Source organism: Parasteatoda tepidariorum, chromosome 1, assembly GCF_043381705.1.
Source record: "Parasteatoda tepidariorum isolate YZ-2023 chromosome 1, CAS_Ptep_4.0, whole genome shotgun sequence".
Taxonomy (NCBI): domain Eukaryota; kingdom Metazoa; phylum Arthropoda; class Arachnida; order Araneae; family Theridiidae; genus Parasteatoda; species Parasteatoda tepidariorum.
Window position 1 is genome coordinate 73,398,664 of NC_092204.1, and position 23,636 is coordinate 73,422,299.

A 23,636-nucleotide genomic window follows, 5' to 3' on the forward strand; every position below is an offset into this window, starting at 1 on the left:
ATTAGCCTTAAAAAATACCACATTAATAAGCAAAACTAATTAAAATATGTAGAGTGCCCGAAATAAAGAGATATAACCCTGAATAACTTTTATTCGAATGATCAGATTTTCGCGAACTGTCTGCCGATCATACTGGTTTGAAAGGGCAACCTCAAACGTGATAATTATTAATTAAGTTTCAGAATCAGATACAGAAATGTACTTTCTCTCAATTAACATATCCTTTTTTTTCGATTTAATTGAGTTTATCAAAATATGAGGGCTTGTTGCAACCAGGAAAATATGGTCCCGATGAATGGTCAGATGAGTCAGAAGAACGGTCGAAGTTAGGGGACCATTTCTCTTTTTATGTGTTTCTCCATATCATGAAAGCTTATTTTAATGTATCGATGCAATTTAATATACAATCAAAAGTTTAGACTTAATTTAGATAATTCTATGTAAAAAATAATTTTCATGGTCTCTTATTATTTTTATTATTTATTTAATCAAGGTTGAAGAAATCGTAGTGTAAATAAATTTTTACACCAGTTTGAACTGAGTAAATAAATTTAAATGCTAAAATACAAAATTTGAATGCAATTAGTAGATTTGTTCTTAAAAATATAATTTTAAAATTATGAATTTTTTGAAATTTTATAATTTTATAACTGTTCAACTATTTTATATCTCTCTAAAAAATTTTTTTGTTAATTAAAATTGAATAGTTTAAAATGATATAAAATTTTTTCTAACTTGCAATTCAATATTATTTCGAATTTGATTAAATGAAACAGTGAAAAGTATTTTTTTTTCGGGGAATTGTTTAGGACATACGAATTTAATAATTGCGTGCGGAATGTGTGTTTGATTCGCTACAAGATATGGCTAATAATGCAAAAAGAAGCATTAAGAGGCACAAACTTTCGGCAACTCTCCAGTCAAACTAATGGGACCATATTTTCCAAATTACGTCTTCACCCCATATTTTGATAGTCAAGAATCCAAATCAAGAAATGGTACATTTGTTCAGAGAAAGTACGTTTTTTAGTCCATTTCAGTAACTTAATTAATAGTTATAGCTTTAATTAGGATATTTAAGGTCATCTTTTCAAACCATTAAGATTATGGAAAAATCCGTTCATCAAAAGTTATTTTAGGTGATACATTTTGCTCACTATATTTACTCAGCATAAAGTAAGTTTTATATTTTTAAGCATTATTCTGTGCAGTGCAGTTTTTGCCCATCGGAGCAAGTAAAGATATTCGATTGACATAATATTTGTTACTTTTGATTTTTTACCACGTGATACCAATATTTTAAAATGGTTCTATCAGCCTCTGTTATTCTTTCGCTTCATGGTTTTCGGTAATCGTCACCCTTAATAAATAATTTTCAAACTTGAAGTCAAAGTATAAATAGAGGAAAACCCTATCGAAACTAGACAAAACGCTATTGATGAAGTTAGGTTTGTTAAGTTTAAAAACTCTAAAGTTGGAATTATTGCCATGTGGTACTTATAAGGGTTTCTAATACTCGTCTTTCAACTCCTGTTTTCTCTGGCAATCGAAGAGATTTTTATTTGTGTCTTCTTCAGTATTGATTTTATCGGATTTTTATAGCATTTTTGTCTTGAATTAAGTATTATTTTTTGTAAAGTAATAAAACTTGGTTAAAGATGAAATAAAGGCACAAAAATGGCCCTACTACGGTGTAGGCCTTATCAGCAAGAACCTTCCTCAGCGTCCAAACACAAAATGACTGGAGTAGGTGACGAGACCAACACGTTGCTATAAAATAAAGTGGTTTAACGAGTAGAGGGGAAAAAACTTCATCAAGGTAATACAAAAGGGAGATAAACAAGTGTGCAGTGGATGAGTCAAAATCTCAAAGTTCAAGTTATAGAAATTAAATTTCAAGTGATTTTAAAACATTTGGAAAGAATGGGATACTAGAAAAAATCATTAATTCAATTATTAGAAACCTTCGAAAGATGATTCACAGAAGACCAGGTCGGTACAAAGGGTAATGTAGAATTATTTTAGCAGATGAAAATTCAAACCTATGATTAGAATCCCAATCGTGTTGGATGATCCTGATTTTGGAGAAGTTTTTCCCGTTCTCTAAGTCTATATGTTTAAGAAAACCATTATCCAATATACAAAAGACCACACTAAGACGAAATTTGATAACTACCCCAGCTATTAATTATTCAATACTGCTTTCAGCTTCTCACTTCAACTTTTTGGAATCACAGCAATATTTTAAAAAATTCTAATAATCTTGTTAATAATAATCTTTCCCAATATTTGAAAATCAATTCTAATTTGATTTCTGCACCTTGTACCCAGAGGTTCTCATCCAGCCACCTCACACCTGTTTCTTATCTTTTTTTTTTTATAACTTTGTCCAAGCTCATTCCTCTTCTTTTCCTATTGGTTAAGCAGCCTTATTCCATAGCAATGTGTATGTCTTGTAACCTTTTCCAGTCATTTGAGTTTCGACATTAAGGATGATTCTTGTTTGTGGAACTGAAACTGTAGTATATCCATTTCAGCTTCTTGATTTGTTCTCTATTCACATTGTTTTGCTTTATTTATGCATAGCACAAAGTACACCCTTTATATTATTTAATTATTACTTTATATTTCTTTCTGTTTGTATTTATTTTCATTCATTTTTAGCACAATTTCGAATATAAATATTAAGAGCATTGATTTTACGGAACATATTAAACGTAGCAGCGTGTTACTATTTAGCCTAGTATATAAAGTTCTTTACTTTTTACTGTAATTTTTCTTATCTCTGCTTGTTTTATGACTGTTATATATTTAATTTTGCAACGATAGTTAATTAAAACCGTTGGAATTAATACTTTCTTGCTTTATATCTCACTTCATCATTACTTGCTTTGAATCTCATAAAAATAAGGAATTCAGTGTTTCAAAATCCAACAAATAAATTAAACACTTACCAATGATTGCGATGGACAAAGATGATGAGGCAAAATTATTGTTATATTCAGCTGTGCACTTATATACTCCACTGTCTTCTTTTTGTGCTTTAGAGATTAACAGTGTATTGTTTGAAAGTAAATTTATGCGATCGTTCTTCTCAATAACATTGTTTCCAAGACTCCAAATTGCTGCTTTTGCTGATTGAGGACCTTTTACGATGCAATCAATCTGGAGAGGTGAACCAACTATTGGATTTTTAGTAACTAAGCTGACCTCAGTTTCCAGTGGTTCTAAAAGGAAAAATAAGCTCACATAAGATTTTAAATTTACAGACAATACATTTTGTTTACTTACGCATGGTGAATAGTAGCAAGCATTTATATTTTATTTCATTATTGAAAAATTGAAATCTTAAAATTAACAACAAAAATACAATTTTGTTTAAAGTGTATCGTGTTTCAGCTCCTCTGCTTTCTTTTTCAATCGAACAGATTTTGGTATTTTCACCCTAGCAGCATGTCAGTATTTAACTAAGCATATAAAATTATTTTCCTTCTACCGTTATTTTTTGTCTTTATCTCTTCTTGCACTGTCTGTTGCGCAAATAATTTTGCAACGATAGTTAATTAGAACTGAATAGATTAATACTTATTTGATTTATACAGAAAATCCCATGATAATAAAGAATTCAAAGTGTTTCAAAATCCAACAAATAAATTCATCACTTACCAATGATTGCGATGGACAAAGATGATGAGGCAAACTTATTGTTATATTCAGCTGTGCATTTATATGTTCCGCTGTCTTCTTTTTGTGCTTTAGAGATAAACAGTGTGTTGTTTGAAAGCAAATTTATGCGATCGTTCTCCTCAATAACATTGTTTCCAAGACTCCAAATTGCTGCTTTTACTGATTGAGGACCTTTTACGATGCAATCAATCTGGAGAGGTGAACCAACTGTTGGATTGTTAGTAACTAAGCTGACCTCAGTTTCCAGTGGTTCTAAAAGGAAAAATAAGTGCACGTAAGATTTTAAATTTACGGACAATGCATTTTGTTTACTTACTAATGGTGAATTAGTAACATGTATTCATATTTTATTTAATGATTGAAAAATTAAAAGATTAAAATTAACAGCAAAAATACATTTTTGTTTGGAGCGAAATCTGTGCTTGGTTTTCAAAACTAAACATATATTTTGAGGTAATAACGTAAAATCTCATTTAAATAAATTGTTCTATTAGATCCAAACTAAAATAATTTTGATATTTCTGGTTTTTATTTTTAAAAAAAATTCTGCCTCTCAAGGAGTTAACAATGATTTCACTTTACATGAAAGTTTGTTTTAGGCATTCAGTAACTACTGAATGAAATTTATAGGTATATATAGGTATTTTATATAGGTATAGGTATTTAGAGGAACGTTGCTATAAGACTAACAAATGAAATCCAATTCCAAATGAAGTGTCCTGTTTTTACCAAAAAGCTGTTAAATAAATGCCTAATTACAACATTGCCTAAATTATTTAGGACGATTTTTAATGTACAGAAATAAACACCATTTTAGTTAGAAGTATATAAATAAGGTTTTATATTCATTTAGTCAAAAGAGAGTAGTCGAATGCTGTGAATTTTAAACAAAAGGGCATATTTTCATCTGACCACAATTAAAATTTTCATATGCAACTTAAGTTTAAAGTAATTCCATTAATTATATATAATTATAACTACTATATCTAATTGGCAGCATTTTTAAAATTATATGTATTTAGCGCTTATAAATAAGCTGACAATTTACTTTAAGTATAGCTACGAAATTAAGCAATTTTTTTTAAAAATGTTTAATTAGCGCTTAAACCAATTTCAGAAATTGACATGTGAGACCGCTCATAAATGTCACGCTCTCTTTTCTCAATATTTTTGACCTCCTTCTTCCTTTTTTTTTTTTACAAAGTATCATATTTAAAGGCCGGGTGATAGCCTGGTTGGTAGGGCGCTGGGCCCATGTCCAAGAGTTCAACCGGTTCGATATCCACCGACCGAGGACTCCCCGTGTAGTAAACGGCGACTGATGCAAGTTAAATCTGTCGAGTCGTAAAGTCCTCCATGTTCCCATAACAAATCAATACCTCTGGGGGTACTGATCCAGGAGTTTCCTTGTCTTCTGGATTGGGTTCAAAATTACAAGGCTACGGAGTTAAACATTAGTAGTCGTAAACCCAAAATTGGGTCGGCTGTTCAACGACGGATATAAAATGAAAAAGTATAATACTTTACTCTCTATTCCCCTTTGTCACATGCCGTGCTATATTACAAAAACATCAATTCAGAAACAAAACATATGTTATAAATGATATTTATTATTTTAACTACGCCCTTTAATGACATTTATGAGCATTAGAATAATAATGCTTAGATGTGTACAGTCTGTCTATGGAAAGAAATTCCCTCACTATTAGTCTGAAGGAGTGGTGGGGACTATGGTTACGAGGTTCAACTATTTCAAGTAGAGGTGTTTGGTCAGTGTTTAAGCAGGTTTTGGCTCTGATCGACGAGATATTGGAAGAGAAACTCCCCTCTTTGAAATAAGCTATTTCTTGTTTCCATAGTAGCAAACGGTCTCAGACTTAGTGGCGATAGACAAACAAATAGACAAACTATTACTATTATTACTTTGATGAAAAAAAATAACAAAGATATTAGAAACTTAATTTAAAAAGTTTTTATTTTATCTCAAATGTGTGATGTCCAACTTCTTGACACCACACTTCCCTTTCAAATGTTCTTCTACAGAGAAATATTTAATATAATACTAAGAGAAATATTTTATACCTTAAAGTTGTATACAAGCTCATATTACATTGGAAATTGGTTAATGCACAAACGGATTCATTTTTGTTTGCAATAGTTAGTTATCGAAGGCACAGAAAGACACATTTTTAAACCGGAGCATTATCCAAATCTAACTAACATGGAATACAATTGTGGTTTGCAGCAATGTTTTCATCAATACCATTCTTTTTCTAAAAGTAGACTTTTCACTTCTTTTTAAGTGACCAGTAAGGCGCGATCCTATATTTAATCGTCGATATATATTTTTGTTATAGAATTTTATTTGTAATGCTGGCTAAACAATTTTAGTGATTCTTAAATATCTAATTTTTAATCCGTTCAGTAAACTCGCATGTTTTCGATCCGAATAAATGGACAGATTTTTTCATACACAGAGGGCCCCGAAAAAAAATTTGTGCTCAGAACTGTGACGTGTGCGTTGTTGTCTAAATTAGAACTTGCATAATATACAATGAACTTTGGTGAAATTAAAATTATTAAGATTTTAGACGCATTATAATTAAGGTTAGGTCAAGTTATTTAAGGTTATGATTAAGTAAGAGTATTATGATAGCGGCGTATCTTTATTTGATTGGGTAAATCATTGCCAAAGCACTCAAGAAGACTTGTTCCATTCTTAATTTCGCTTACATCTAAGCAGATTTTTTTAAAATTTAAATGCATTAAAAACTAACACTCTTAATACAGAATACCAGCTATGAAGTATCAGTGTATTTACCTTGTAGATATTGAAAAGGTGGCGGTAAAGATGTAGTTGATGGAAGAAGAGGTGTTAAAAGTTTTGATTCTTTGAAACGACCCTCTTCAGTGTAATACGTTGCTGCATACGTTGGCTGTGCTTCAATGGTTAGTGTTACATTGTAGACAACGACGGCATCACTTATTTCATTGTAAGCTCGGCATGAATATTTACCACTGTCCTGATAGACAAGAGATCGAATGACTAAAGTAAAATCGTATTTCATGTCATATCGGCGACTTGACAGGGGCAGCATTGAAGTATCATGATACCAAGAAACAGTAGGTCTTGGAGTCCCGATAGCTTTACAAGGCAGTTCAGCTGGCATTCCGATGCGTCCTTTTACCTCACGTACACTAGGTAATATTTGGGCTGTTTCTATATTGAAGAGAAAAAAAACATGCATGACTCGTTAGTATGTGGTTACAAAGGCTGTTTTATGAATTATAATCATACATGCTAAGTGATCATGTGATATAAATAGCAATTGCAAACGAGATGTTTCTTAAAAATAAAATAATTCGTGAAAAGGAAAACATGTTCAGTTTTTCTGTTAGAAATTTTTGGAACGAAATGTTGCAATTTGGAAAAGACTTTTGTGTTCAAATTTTAAATTTATGCAGAAAGTAAACTTTATTTTAAAAACTGCACAGAAGAATGCAAGCAGTCACGCAACAGCAAAAGTGGCGAAAAAAAAAACAGATTACGGTTTCTCTTTACTTAAAAGAAGCTACCGAAAACATCCATTCAGATATAACGTGCAGTTAAAAAAAAATCTATTTTTCAAAACCAAAAATCAATCATTCACAAAAAATAAGCACCTCTATTTTTTTTCATAACATTAGTATTTATATTTGGGAAATCTACCAATAATTCGCATTAAAAACATTAAAAAAAACTAACTTTTAAATATTGAAAGAAATGACACTTATTGCGTTGATTGTAGTTTATCTTTTAATTTTTTCAAATTGTATAAACTGAATTAGGAATCTACTTAGAAATCTTTTTATAAAACTTCAATATTTGAAACTACGGGCCGGGTTAGTCTGGTTGGTAGGGCACTGGACCCATGTCCAAGAGGTCGTGGGTTCGATCCGGTGATCGAACTGGTGACCGATGCACGTTAAATCTGTCTAGTCTCAAAGTCCTCCATGTCCCCATTACAAATCATACGTCTGGGGGTACTGATCTAGAAGTTGCTTTGTCTTCTGGATTGGTTCAAAATTACAAGGCTACGGAGTTGAACATTAGTAGTCGTAAACCCAAAATTGGGTGTGCTGCTCAATGGCGGTTATAAAATAAAATATTTGATACTCAAGACATGTTTTGTTATTAAAAATTTACTAAACTTCTCCAACTCATCATGCATTAATGTGTTCAAGTTTCGAAGGAAGTATGCCCGGTCACATAATATGACCACGACCGGAGATCTCTTTACCCGTAAGCTGACCGAAGGCGTTATGAACGGTGTATGTCTAGGAAGTAAAATAGCCAGTTCTTAAAAACTCAGCCTTTTCTTTGTGAGAGGAAACACATTTAATTCATTTCCTCAGTGGCGCTTTGTTAGTGGGCGCTATGTTAGTGGGTGCTTGTTAAGTGGGCGCTATGTTGAATTGATTAAGACTATGGTTGTTATTATTAATTGTTGATAAAAATTACTGTTCTACGATTGGTAATAAATTCTACGCATTTAAAAGGTGTAGTTTGAACACATTTTACTTTTGATGTAGGTTTCATAAAAAAGACTAAATATAAGTAATTGGAAGAAAATGTTACCTGGCTTTATTGGTGGGGGTGGCAGTTCCTCTAAAATAAAAAGAAACCAATAAAATATAGCACTAAAAATAAAAATTTACTTTCCCATTATGTACTGCACACTTTCTATTTAAAACTTAAGATTGATAATCAAATCATTAGACTCAGATCACAAGGTTCATATCAATAAGTCTCTAAATTTTAGTATAAATTTTTTAAAAAATTTTATATCCTTGTGCATGTTAGTGTAAATATTACTTTCCCTGAAATGAACATCTAGACACAAATGTTGCAATTATTAATGTTAATTAATTATAAAAGTTGAAAAATAGAAATAAGTGAAATGAATCCACGGAAAGAAACCGGTCGATTTCATTGAACCAGAGAATTTAAACGAATGGGCCTGTAGCTATTTAAAAAAAGAAAGAAATACAGTATCATCTTAATCCAAGTCGCTAAAATGTTCAAAATTATTATGAGCATGATACGAAAGTACAAGATGCTGATTTGAAATCAACAAAGACCGAAGAAAATGCACTGATACATAAAATGTCCAGAGTCGTTCTAGGAGAAATATAAATTAGATCATTATCTATTTATAGTCCCTGATGTGGTAGGTAGGTGCCTAATTTACGTCGCACTTAAGCTTTTTTATTTCCCATGAGCTGCACAATCAGTCTTCCCAATGAGGAGACCTAGTGCGTTCTCCAGAAGTGGTATCCACTCTTTCAGGACTACCACAATGGGTGAGATACCGTTGGCCATGTTAATTTGGACGTCCAGTTTCTGCCACACTAGATGATAGCACCGAGACTCTATTTGGATGCTAAAGTGCTCTAGGAATTTAATTTTGCCGGAAATGTCAAGATCCAATAAAGCACTCCAGGGATCTTTTACATGCCGCATAATCATACGACATGGCCGCTGAGGATTTTCTGCATCCCGAAAATCCGGTGTCTGGGTCGGGGATCGAGCCCGCAGACTTGGGCTCAGAACGCCGACGACAAACCAACTGCGCCACCCAGCCACTTCGCACTTACGCTACAACATTGGATATTGACGACGACTATTGGAAACCTCACTAAGGAGGATCCGAAGAAATACCATCACAATTTCGATCTTCTGGGGAGGGGGTTGCTCTCTCTCTTTCGTACCTGAGGACCTGCAAGCGAAGGAGAACAGTTTAACGAGGACCGATATCTGCACCATCGGTCCCTACACAGGCTATGCGAAGTTCTCCTTTAACAACTTACTGACCGTAGCCAGTGACGTTTGACTTCGGTGTTCTACTGCGGGACTATGCCTGACGAAAGTTTCAGTAAATGAGATACAACAGCATTTCATTCTAGAATTCTAACAAGTTGCAAAGCATTAGCCTCCATATGATTTAGAATGTTTAGCCACCAGACCATTCATTGCAGTTCAAGATAGCTCAAGGAAAGCAATTAGATTTCGATTTGTGAATATGTTCTTGATTTTATGTTATAATAAGGTATGCAGTTATTATAGATAAATAACTCTCTTTTACCTTAGCTTTAGGTACTACCCGTTAAAGCTAAATTACTATCATACTTCTGTTATTCAAAATTGAATATCATTAAACAATTTGATGAAAGTGCGAGATACGTTCTTTCTAGTATAGAAAATCCATTTGCATGTGAATTAACTAATATTCTAGATGACATTTTTTATACTTCGTGAAGCAGTGCTCCTAACCTATTTGGACCTAATTCCCTCTTACCATTATTGTTATAGAAGTTTATTTTCCCTTTCAATAGCACCGGAAAAATAAGCTTCCCAGTGTTATTAAAATATCTTTACTATTATTTTTTATTTTTTTCTCTGTTGAAAAGAAAATAGTGTAATTTTAACGAAATTTAGAGAGAAAATGGTGCCTTTCCAATTAATGGAATGGCGACAGTTTTTGCCGGCTCTGTGACAAAGCGATAGTTTTGGAAACTTTGAGCTTAGGGGTGATTGGACCAATATTTAATACCGGGTTTTGTCGCCAAGCCTATGTAAATAGGAGTATGCCTAGCTAGAAAATAGTAGAGCTCCGGCTATCTAACTTGGTAAGAGAGTCACGACATTCGGATAGCACTTTCTGATTGTTTGAGAGCCAAAATTCACCGAAATAAAATGCAATAAACTTTATCTCGCAAAATGAACATGGTGTGATCGACAAGGTGTTTTTATCTGGTGAAATCTTATACTTTTAGGTACGTATTCCTTTTCTTTACTTTTAAATTTAATCTTAATTGTTCAAACTATCTATTATAGACAAATATAATGTTAAAAAATCCTTTATTTTGTGAAATAATTAGGTTTAAAGAATATCAAATAGCTTAAAATGACATTTTTATCAAGTTATTCATTTTATTATTTGACGATTAAGTTGTTAATCTTTTTAATTTTTCAGTAAGTTTAATTTTTTTCGTATCGACGCGTAAAAATTTGTCCGTTACAGAATTTCACTTATGTTATATTGTGCTATAATTCAACCTGATTCCAGGCAAGTCAATGCACATCCGTTATCACAACATTTTCGGTTTCCTTTGCAATCTGCATCATCCTTGCAGATAGTTTCACAATCCATTTCCTCATTTGCTGTTTTCCTCCTAATAGGTGGACAAGAGCCGAGTTTCTTTGCTGAAATGAAAACATAGAATCTTTTGTTACAATAAATTTTAAATTATGGTGTCGATAAAATGATTTAAAGGCATTCTTACTCCTCATGCAGATTTTTTTGGTCTTCGCATCGGGGTCCGGTATGCATCGGGTCCCTTCTGGACAATTGGCATCCTGAAATACACGCGTCTTTTATCAATTTTTAAAATAAATCAGAATTGCTGATCTGTAATGTGATTTTTGTATTTTTCATAATATATTTTTCACTCATTTGACATGAATGTTGTGTCAAAAATTGCATAACCAAGCAAAAATTAAAAAAATTTCATATTTACATACTATGTATCGGAAGTGAGGATTGGGCACTTGCAACTCAAGAAAAATATCACTGATACGCAGATACTTAACCTATAACCTCTGCGCTAGTTGGTTGTTTATTAACAAGATGACGTGTATAAATATTGCTGACTAAGATCTGGATAACTTTTTTCACATAAGTTAGAATGTTGATTAACATGAAGTTTGTAAAAAAAACGCCGTGTCGTATATCGCATTTGTTAAAATATTCTTTCTGTCGACGCCTTTTATTTAACCTAATTTATATTTTTTCCTGTATTTTTCTGTATTCATAAATGTTTATTCTTATTTCCATGTCTGTATACATTTTTTTCATAATAAGTTTGTGTTTTACATGCCTTTGTCCTTGTGTTAAGTAAAAAATACCCATAGCTTTCTTTGTGAAAGAATACAGAATGTGTCAATTAACGGAACTCATATTTGACATGCTAAACTAATTAGAAATAGAATAGAAAGAACAGTTGCCAACATTAAAAAATCTCCTTTTCAACAGCCAATCGGAATCGATACACACGCTGACGTTATTCGCAGGTACTTAACTGCATAGCCACCTGTGACTAAAAATGACATCGAACGTCGCTAGGGGTACCTACTTAGTGTAAATACTATTTGTATTTTAAACTGTATTTTTACTCATCTAAACAAAAATTACTTTCAAGTAAATTAGGAATTAAATGACTGTTTAATTGCAATTTAATAAGTTTGTTATGTTGCGATAAATGTTACGATCTTACATCATGTTACGATAAAACAGCTATTTCTGGGCTTATTCTGATTCTATTTTCGACGACTATTATGATAATTAAGAAGCCGTAGCTCAGGGGATGAAGCGTTCGCCTTCCGTTGAGGTGAACCGGGTTCAAATCCCAGCGGTGGTTGGTTGATATGAATACCGCATTCGGCTTGGTACGACCACATGACCTAAAGACACCTGTAAAGTTATAAAATAATCCTCTTTCTCGAAAAAAGAGTCAGAAACTGAAAGCGTGTCTTCCAACATTGTAGGGTATTGCATATATTAAGGAAATCAAAGTCGATCGCTATAAACTTTATTTCTTTTATCACTTGTTCTTTTAATTCTTTAGATGTAATATTTTCCTATAAGACAATTCAAAGCTCCATATTTAATATCAACTTACCTCGCAGGGGTCAACGCATTTGCAAGAAGAGCAGCCGTCGACATCGATGAATTCTCTTTTAGAGACATACGGGCACAGTAAATCAGTGCAATTTGAAGGAGCACATTGAGGAAAAGGAGTACTTGTTAGAACAGGTAGTATTTCAGCAGGAATTGTTCTTATTTTTAGTTCCGACGCTGTAAAGAAATTAAATTAAAACAAGTTTTTAGTCCATAACAAAGGTATGTTTCGTAATCAGTCATAAACATGGTCAATGTCATACTGGTTTAACAATAAAGCTATGAGTTTTTAAGGAAAGCAATGGAAAAGATATTTTTGTTAATAGTAAAATGAAAATGGTCAAAACCAGGTTTTTCTATAGAAAAAGAAACTATATTTGTTAGACTTAAAAAGAAAATCATGGGGATATCACTTTTTAAAGAGATGGGTAAGGGTGGGAGAGAGAGAATTTTCTGTAGTGGCAGAAAAGTTTGTTTTGAAAGAACAATTATTAGTTCTGACTAAAATCGAAATATTTTATTTAATTTTTCAGTCTACTTGAAAAAATTTTTTTCAAAATTTTTAATCCTTTTTTGTTTTTCTCTTCCTTTTGTTTGTCAGAAAGTCGTCGAATTAAAATATTAGATAGACAAATTTGCAATTTGGTTGCAACAACAATTGTAGCTTGTATTTCTAACATACACACGATCCAGTTGAAATTTAATTCAAGAAATACTTATTTTGTAACTTTAGAGGCGTTTAGTTCATGCGATTTCTCAAACTTATCAATAAGGTCTAAGGCTTTCAGAGGTTTGTGAGACTACTCATAAATTAAGAAGGAGAACATGTATTTTTAAGCACTCTATGCCAGAAAAAAATCAAGCAAATAAGCTTGCAACTAATATCAATTACTTTACTTTTTTAATTTCAATGTCTGCATAAAGTTTCGTAAACTTCACTTAAAAATATTTTTTTTGTCTTACGTTCTTTTGCTATAATTTTAAAAATAATCAATAAAATTAAACTAAATTTTTGAAACAATTTAAAATTAATAGCAAAATTATTATTTTAAAATTTAATAACAAAAATAGTTAAAACTGCACAAGATATGAGTTTTCAAACTAATTTTTTTATACTGCTCATAAGTGGAAAAAATTTAAAAAATTTTTCATAATTTTGAAATGAATCGTATATGGCAGTGTTTCCCAAAGTGTGGTACTTGTACCCCCAGGGATACGGGAACAGTTTAGCGGGGGTACGCGTCTTGCAGCAAACGAAAATTTCAAAAAATTTTATTTAAAAATAAAGCTAGCCATTAGATTTGCGATTGCATATTTTTCTATTGGCTATTTTTTGCAGAGTTAACAGTTAATAATTAGTGGTGTCANTTGTTAGACTTAAAAAGAAAATCATGGGGATATCACTTTTTAAAGAGATGGGTAAGGGTGGGGGAGAGAGAATTTTCTGTAGTGGCAGAAAAGTTCGTTTTGAAAGAACAATTATTAGTTCTGACTAAAATCGAATTATTTTATTTAATTTTTCAGTCTACTTGAAAAAAGCTTTTTTCAAAATTTTTAATCCTCTTTCGTTTTTTCCTTCCTTTTGTTCGTTAGAAAGTCGTCGAATTAAAATATTAGATACACCAATTTGCAATTTGGTTGCGTCAACAATTGTCGCTTGTATTTCTAACATGCACACGTTCCAGTTGAAATTTAATTCACGAAATACTTATTTTGTAACTTTAGAGGCGTTTAGTTCATGCGATTTCTCTAAGTTATCAATAAGGTTTAAGGCTTTCAGAGGTTTGAGAGACTGCTCATAAATTAAGAAGGAGAACGTGTATTTTTGAGCACCCTATGCCAGAAAAAAAAATCAAGCAAATAAGCTTGTAACTAGTATCAATTACTTTACTTTTTTAATTACAATGTCTGCATGAAATTTCGTAAACTTTGATTAAAAATATTTTTTTGTCTTACGTCCTTTTGCTATAATTTTAAAAATAATCATTAAAATTAAACTAAATTTTTGAAACAATTTAAAATTAATAGCAAAATTATTGTTTTAAAATTTAACAACAAAAACAGTTAAAACTGCACAAGATATGAGTATTCGAGCTAGTTCTTTTATACTGCGCATGAGGGGAAAAATTTCATAATTTTGTAATGAATCGTATATGGCAACTAATGTAAAAGTTTGATTTGAATATCTAATTTATTCAAGAATATATTTATTATATTTATTTATTGAATATAAGATTACATTTATTTATTGAATATCGAAATTATTCATCTGAATAATTTCAAGAAATTAAAAAGTTTTTGTACTTTTTAAAAGAAAGCTGAAAATGATAAGGGGTTTCCCACAAATTGTATTTTGTATCATAAGGCGAAATTTAGTAACAAGTGATAATAACTTACAATAATCGTCCGAACTCCAAACTGTGATGGTATATGGAAAAAATATGAGAAATAAAATTTTTTTGTGGTGGGATGATCCCACAGGATGCTTGTGTCATTTTTAATAAATCTTTTTTTTTTATGAATTTTTAAGATATTCATATCAGACTTTCTTCATTAGTATATATTATATCGAAATCATTTCAAAAAATATTCCATTCTTCAGAACACAAGAATAAAACTTTACTTTTTTCTTTCAAAAAAAAATCTCCAAATATCATAGATTCATAAATGGATCACTTTTTCTGCTCAGCGTATCTTTTGTACATCTACGCATACTTTATAACTTTTTGTTTTGTTATTTTTAGTTCAATAAGAGAGTAAGCATAATTTTTATTGTCCATTCTATAATTTGCTTTTATATACCTTAAAACTTCTTTTTAAAATTTCATAATGATCGTTCATTCAAAATGCTTCTTTTCAATGTTTCTGACAAGCCCGATATAACGAGAAGTCCTATTAATATTTCATTCGTCAATAATGCGAAAACCACCATTGCCCATTCTTTAACATGCGAAACGCTGTGATAAGTTGCTTCAAAACGGAGTGCCTGGAATTTTGGTTGTGAGGTGTCATTCTGATGTCATGTGATGTCGTGACAAACTTTATGACCCTAATTTTTAAAAATTTTAATATTTTTCTTATATTTTACTGTTATTGAAGAATGTCAATACCTGATCAAGGCTTAGGCCTGTATATAATTATTGTTTAGGCCTGTATATAATTATTGTTGTGTTGTTGTCGTAGGCCATTAAGGCAAAGGGTGCGATTATTCTTGATTTCCAGTGGCATGCGCCACTCACCATTTACTACACAGGGAGTCTTCAGTTGGCTGTATTTGAACTCCCACTCTCACGAGCTTGACCAGCGCCCTGCCAACCAGGTTACAACGGCCTCTCCACAATTATTATTTATGACTACTCAAATAAACTCTTAATTTTCATTATGAATTTAACTAATTAGGGACAGTTTGGCTAAGTATACACTCTCAGAAATAAAACTCTCTCTTTTGACGATTCTGTAATCTTTGAACTGTATTTCTTTAATTTTGATAATCATTTCGTCGCGAAATCGCATGATTTGCGAAGAAACGCTAACTCTGAAATGCATGACGAAAATGTTTCCTTAACTTGGAACCTCATCGCAGTGCACTGAGGGGGATTGTTAACTGGAACGATGAAACTAGAATGAGGACTAGATGGTTAAAACTAGAATGACGATATAAGCCGAGCGGGCTGCATGGTAGTCAAGGAGTCAGCCTATTATACAAGAAAGATCCCGGGTTCGAATCCCGCTTCTGGCATAGGTGTAATTTATCTTTCTATTCTCACCTTTGGTGTGACGTTGATCCACTATATGGTGCCCACAAAAAAGTAATCAAAAATGCCACCATTTATTTATTATTTTTTTTTTCTCCGTAAAAAGAATGTCGAACGATTTTTTACTTTTGTCGAAATCCTCGAAGAAGTGGCGATAGTTATTTCGTTACTTTGACATTACGCTTACTCGGAGCATATACCAGAAAATGGTTTCGACAAAAACGAAGAAAGTTTCGTGAGATTTGAGTATCCATTTTTTACTGTGTTAACGAAAAGACATCAATGCTTTAGAATCAGGAATGATGTCTGTTTTTTGTATGCTTTTATCGGGAACCTGGTCTTCACGTTGATGTGAGGACATTGGTAGTTGCACGACAATAATGTCTGCAGATTATATTTTTGCATTTGTTTTATTAATATACTTTTACACTATTTTAAATCACTCACAGAAAATTATATTATGCATCATAAATTTTTGTTTTATGTATGTGTATACATCTGTGGGTATTCGAATTTTTTCGTGAAAGGTATAGTAAATCTACTCATAAATTTTTGAATGTAAAATTATCGTAGAATCTATCAGGGTCCTGTTTTCACTAATGTGTAAAAATAAAGATTTAAATAAAATAATGAAGTAGGTAAATATAAGGTAAAAATAGCACAAAAATCATATCTTACAAAGAGTTGCAGTTTTGAAATAAGGAATTAAAGACTTAATTGATTTCTCTTCAAAAGAATAATTTGTGAAAGTTCATATGTGTTGTAAAATATTTTGTGAAGAGAGCGTTTTAAGGATAATTTTTTTTAAAAGGGTTCTTTAACTGATCCAGGTATCTCATAAAATTACCCCTGTTTCTGTAGATTTTCCAAAGTGGTTTATGTTCTAACATTTTATGAAATTTATTGATCAATATCAGTCATGGTAAGTTAAAAGTTCTCTTTGCCCTCATTATAAATTTGCTTAAAACATTATGTATGGCAAATTCTAACTCGCTTATTGATACATCGACTCTAGTGCTGACGCAGTATCCATCAGGATTTTGTTCAGGCATTTTGTTAAAAGTCCATTTTTGGGGAAATTTGTTTAGTCGACTAAATGCTGAAGGTTCTCTTGTTTCTTTCAATGCAATTTATTATAAGTTTCAGTAAGCATAAATTACTAATTATAAATTTGTTCTCAAAGGTAGATTTGTCTCAAATAATTGATTCCGGAGTTAAATTATCTTTTAGGTCGGGTTTACAATTACAAGACTGAACAATGAAGACTATATAAATTGCCGTTGTAATAAAATTAATTAAATGCTCTTAGAAAAGTATGAAGTCCTTTAATGACACTGTGATATTATCATTTCTTATGAAATAAAAAATATGTAAATAAAAAAGGACTTGAGTACCCCTTCATCAAAGTTTCGAGAAGAAAAAAAAGAATAAGAATGATTCTATATAATTTTTTTAAACGATTATTTAAAAAAAAAAAACCTTTAGTTCCATAGCAAAACCGTAAGCATACTTCTGGTGACATAAATCTGTTTTTATTTCCACCACATCCTCCAAATACAAATGGTAAGCAGCTTTGTGTCTCAGCGTCATAAAACCATCGAGTGAGCTCTTCACTGCACGGCCCGGTATCGACGGCTAAACGGCACATATCTAACCATATAAGCAGTAATACATACTTCAATAATAGAAATGAATAATATAATAGAAAAATTGTAGATGTAAGAAGTCTAAAATAGAATGATTTATAATCTTAACGTACTTTCATTTTCTTGTTGTTGAGGTACTGGTCGTAGTATAGAAAGAGCTGTAATCATAGAGTAATTAAAAAATGCAGTCATTAAAAAATGAAAACAAATAAAAATGTTGTTTGTTAAAACTGTAAAATAAAGNGTGGACTAAATGCTGAAGGTTCTCGTGTTTCTTTCAATGTAATGCAATTTATTATAAGTTTCAGTAAGCATAAATTACTAATTATAAATTTGTTCTCAAAGGCAGATTTGTCTCAAATACCTGATCAAAATTTGAATGATTTATAATCTAAACGTACTTTCATTTTCTTGTTGTTGAGGTACTGGTCGTAGTATAGAAAGAGCTGTAATCATAGAGTAATTAAAAACATGCAGTCATTAAAAAATGAAAACAAATAAAAATGTTGTTTGTTAAAACTGTAAAATAAAGCTAACAAGAAATATTTATTTAGAAAGTTTTTTTTTAAATTAAAAAATTTTTTTTTAAAAGAAAGTTATTGAATTTAATCGGCCTCACCACGGCGAGGGGGTGTCCCTGGGCGGAACGGGTGAAGTACGTCGGGAGAATGTTCTCCTGGTAGGGCCACCCAAGGAGTGAAGGCCGTTCCACTTTGCTCAGCTAACGACTGCAGGTGAGTCCAGAGGTCAAGTCAGTCTTCTGCCCTAGTGGTTCCTCTAACTAAAAAGAAGCTGCAAACAACCCTTCTCTTTTGCTTTGGCGCTTCTTTTAAGTAGCTACTGGTTGATCGGGACTTTCTGCAGATATATGGGGGAACTGACGCAACGGGGCTTTCTGGACCTGGTCTAGGCTTTCCTTCTCCAGGGGTATGTCTAACAACAACTGAATTTCCTTTTTTTTTGCCTCGGAAGATGCAGCAAGTGTTGCTCTTTAACATTTCCCGGTGGGCACCTATGAACCTAAGTCACGGAGGCGAGCAACATTACCCACGCCACGCAAAAGAGGATAAGACAGAGAGAAACATCCATCCATGCCTTGAGAGGCGATATTCGAACCCACAACCATTGGCTTCGCAGTCAGGCACGCCATCCGCGCGGCGACTTGGGCTGGCATTTTGAAAAGTAATTAAAATTAAAAACTTTGAAGTGACTTGGCATAGTCTATAACAAAAAATAAATATGATAACAAATAAGGAATGTCCGTGCTATTTGCAACAAAAAAAATCTATTGGCAAATATTTAAATGTAAAAATTTCTACTATAAATTAAGGTATCTACAGAAAATTTACAAACCATTTAGATACATTAAAAAGAGCCATTAATCACCGATTCAAACAAAAAAATTACTTTGAATCGAATATTAAGAATAAAATAAAGAATAACATTGAAAGTATCAACATGCATATCAGCATGCAATGGGCATAAGTGTCAGTTCTTTTAAGAGTCAGTCAGGCTTGAATACTCGACTTTTCTAATTTTGTTGAAAGTTGCAGGATATGTTCTTTATGTGAAACTATTAGACATATATTGCTTAGTTTATTTTTTATTTTTGAGAAAAAAATTCTTCAAGGTTTTCGGCTGGTTCAAAACTGGAACTCCTCAGGAATTTTGAGAAAAACAGATATATTTATTTTCGATAATACTTTTTGAGAGATGGTTGAACATGGCATGGACAATTATTTTGTGTTCTATTACTTCCACGTTAATTATGAAGATATAAATACTCTTAGTGGACCTTTGCAGCAAAGGTCATTCAAAAATTTTCGAAATTAAACTCTTACGCAGCATCTTAATGTTTAGAAAAAAGTATTTTTCTCGAAACTATTGAAAGCCGATAGTACTGTAACAAATCTACAAAAATTGTCTTCAATTTTGAACTCGTGTCCCTCTATCTCCTTCAATTCCGATGAATAAAGCAACTTATCAAAACGATTTCATTAATCAAGATTATTTAATAAATCAAGATGATGAATATTAATTAGGCATCTTGGGTATCGAAGTACTGATAAAAAGTACAAAATTAGACTTCAAAACACTATCTGTATATAATCTTTATTACTTCCTCCGTTTCAATGCAGCAACTGCTGTTAATCACTAGAATTCTCAACTTGATCGCGTTGCAATTACTTGTCTATAGAATATAAAGTTACAAGAAAAAAGAAATGCAAACCCTACATTTTATGGTAAATATTATTTATTTATCAAAAATTTAGAAACATAGAGTTCTAATTTAAAAGCCATAAGTTTTCATTTTCACCAAAAGATATCTATGCTATTGCTACATATAATTAAAAATCACAATTCAATTCTATTCTATGTTATTGGCAACTTCATGAGATTCACATTTTTTCATTTAATGATCAAATAAGTTGAACTAATGCTTAAAATTTAAAAAGGGCAAAAGATGTCAACAATTACCTCTAGTTACTTTAGTTGTCTTCTTCACGCAGTGTTGTTTGCATTCAGTTTCTTCTTTAAAGCGGTTGGCATTTCCTTCGCATCCTCCATAGACAAATGACTTGCAAATATTTTCATAGTTATCATAATACCACCTAACATAGTATCCTTTGAGGCAAGGACCCGGGTCTCGTGGTAATAAACAAATGCCTGCAAGTAAGTGAATGATTATAAAAGGCATCTACCTTACCCTTAAATGAAATGTTTACATATTTACAGTCTCTAACACCTTTGGTAGATAAAACACCAAATATGCATGAAAAGTGTTTTGCGATCGTTATCCTTATATATTTCTTAGAATAATTTATAAAGATGTAGTTAAACTGATATACACGTCACGGGTCGCAACTTACCTTTCTTGAAACATATATTAAGGGTGATTAAGTAGTATCCTAAATAAATAGGGAATGGCAAATTTGTTTGATTGCCGGTTATAGTAAATCATTATTTATATTGTTGGAAAATATAAATAATTTAAACTACTAGAGTTTAAATGATTTGCTTAATGCAAATATTTCAATCGTTTCTCTAAAAGCTGATCATTAATCGTAATAATAATCGAAATTTTTAATGATAGAAATTTTGACCTGTTGAATGAAGAAATTTAAATCTAATACACAATCGTTTCCTCGACGATATAAGGCAAACCTTTTTGCGGTTTTATTGCCAATTTAAATATTGTCTACTTTCCATGAACAAACTAACTGATAAACAAGAAGAAAAAAAAATTGTATAAAATAAAAATTTCGTTTTTCTAGTTGACTAAGAAGAAGAAAACGAAAAACGAAGAAAAAACGCGCGTACACCAAAATGCACATAACTACGTAAAAACGTACATACACAGTATATTACGAACACCAAAAGAGAAAACGAACGGGGCATAACTTTCGTAAAAATTTTTTTATCATCATCAGAAATTCTCCTGGCCTGTCTTTTAAAAGAGATACTTCCGACGCTTTACGCTTTTGGTGGACAAAAACCTAATAATTTTTTCTTTTCAATCTAGAAAAAAGAGAAGAAGAAAAGAAAGAAAAAAAAAATCATTGCCTTAATTTTTTAAATTTATTATTTTAATTTTTAAATTATTTAAAGCAAAATTAATTTTTTATTCAGTACTTAACCTGACCTTCCGTAATAACTGCTGCAGAGGTTGTTAATTTTTCTTTCTTGCATCGTTGAAAACAACTTTCCCTAGAGTCAAAACGGTTGGCGTTTCTTTGACAACCGGTGAATATGAATTCAATACAATCGTTTTTATCATTGTCATAATACCACTGAGTAAATATGCCAGCACAAGATCCTTTTATCATAGGTAAAGTACATACATCTAAAATTCAATCATAAATCATAGTATAAGTAATAGTTTATAAAATGATTTCGTTGAGTATAAGACTATCAAAAAGATAAATTAATAAAATACACAGTAACGTATTTGCAAACCAAATGTACGTGCCTCAACTTCTCATACTCAGCCTGTTATGTTTTTCCTCCCACAAAAATAGGAATCATTTCTTCCAGTGGATTCGCATTAAAAGATAATTCTACCTTTTACCCACTGCCATCTCCAAAGTCACAAACTGTCCCAAAACACTGAGGCACACACTGTCCGAAGTCATCTCCTGGTAGGGGACAAATTTAAGCGCAACTTCACTTCGAAAAACAATTTAAGAACTTAGTGATAGATGGGGAAACTTTTTATTTCAGTTTACATTACTTCCTTTCGCCAAGTCTTTAAATTTTAAAAATATCATTGGAGGAAGTGACAATCTTAGAGTATTTTCGGTTGGGAAAAAATTTTTAAGAATATTGGCAGTAAACAGTCGACAAAAAAAATTCTCTCTTTTCGAAAGCAAGTTCAACCAACACCTCCTAGAAAAGAATAGGCCTCTGCACGGGTTACCATAAATATCCTTTAGTAGTCCAAACGTAATGACATATTCGTATTTTCAACCACTGCGCAGCTTAGTACCCCGAACGTAATGACATCTTTCTTATTTTTCATCAACTGCGCAGTTAACTTCGTCACATCGGATTACTAAATTGATCTGTGCTGAGGCCTTCCTACTTCTAGGAGATGTTGGTTTAACCGCCTAAAGCTCGAATACTATAAAGCGTGCAGTTTACTTTATGAAGGTTAAGAGATTTATAGAACTTGCTAATTGAAACTTGCGTAGATGAATTAAAGGCGCAAAGTACAATCTCATTTTCTATTATTGAAGTTATACTTCTTATGCGACTTCCAACAAGGTTGCGTTAAACGTTTAACGCTACATTTTTATTGGCCGGGAAATCACGTGGTAGGATCCAGTTTTCCCTCATTCATTTACATATTGTTTTGGTTCTTAGCATAAAAATAATAAAACTATTGTTTTTCTATAAATATTTTTTTAGTTTGTTTTGATACACATATAATGGGTAACAAAAAATTATAGGGATCATTTTCGAATGTTTTTATTTCCAAGATTTATTACTTAAATTTAGCGATGCTTCTCAATATGTCGACCTCCGGCATAATAGATTTGTCTACAACGCTTCAACCATGAATTTAGAGCCCGCAAAATGATTTCCTGGGGGGTTTTCTTCATCTCTTCTCTAATAGCTCTTTGAAAGCCTCTCAATGTAGAAATTCTTCGCTTATTCAGTTTGTTTTTCAGATGTCCCCATAAGTAGTAGTCGCATGGTGCAGCTTCAGAACTGTTTGGAATCCATTGTTCTGGTTTCAGGAATTGCACTTGCTGATCTGTAAGGAATTTCTGGGTGACCTTAGATGCATACGGTGGGGCAGAGTCCTAATGGAAGACACAGCATCACCATTAGGGTACAATCTGCAGTAATCATCCTTAAGAAAGGGCTTTAATGTCTTCTGTATGTAATACTCAGAATTTATTTTGGCCCCAGGTTTCACAAACCGAGGTTTGGTCACACCATGGGCGAATATGCCCATCCAAACCATTACGCCTTTGGAATGAGGCACCGTGGTTGAGGGTGTCAAGTCTCGCCTATTCTGCTCACGGCTAAGATATTGAACTTTAGATTTAGCATTGGTATCAGATAGATAGATCCAAGATTCATCAGTTGTAATGAACTTTCGCCATCTGTCCTTATGGAGAGGCTTGTAGAGGGGCCATGAACGTTGCCTCCTAATCTGCACCGATCTCTCACTTAAATGATGACATTTAGGTTTTTTATGGCATTTTTTCTTCGACTTTTGTTTTAGTTGATAGCTTACAACTTGCTGACTCACGTTAAGAGCTTTAGCCATGCTTGTCTGTGTTGGTGGATCCGGTTTTGATGTCATCTTATCAAGCTTC

General features: G+C 32.2%; 1 protein-coding gene across 1 annotated transcript in view; it reads right to left on the reverse strand.

Annotated features, from left to right (window-relative positions):
* The window catches only part of LOC107447945 (papilin), a gene marked incomplete in the record, with an annotated part of 216,134 nt that overhangs the window by 10,260 nt on the left and 182,238 nt on the right, over positions 1-23,636 (reverse strand). The window contains 2 exon segments of the mRNA XM_071182252.1: positions 2,955-3,227; positions 3,667-3,917. Coding sequence (XP_071038353.1) covers positions 2,955-3,227; positions 3,667-3,917 — 524 coding nt within the window.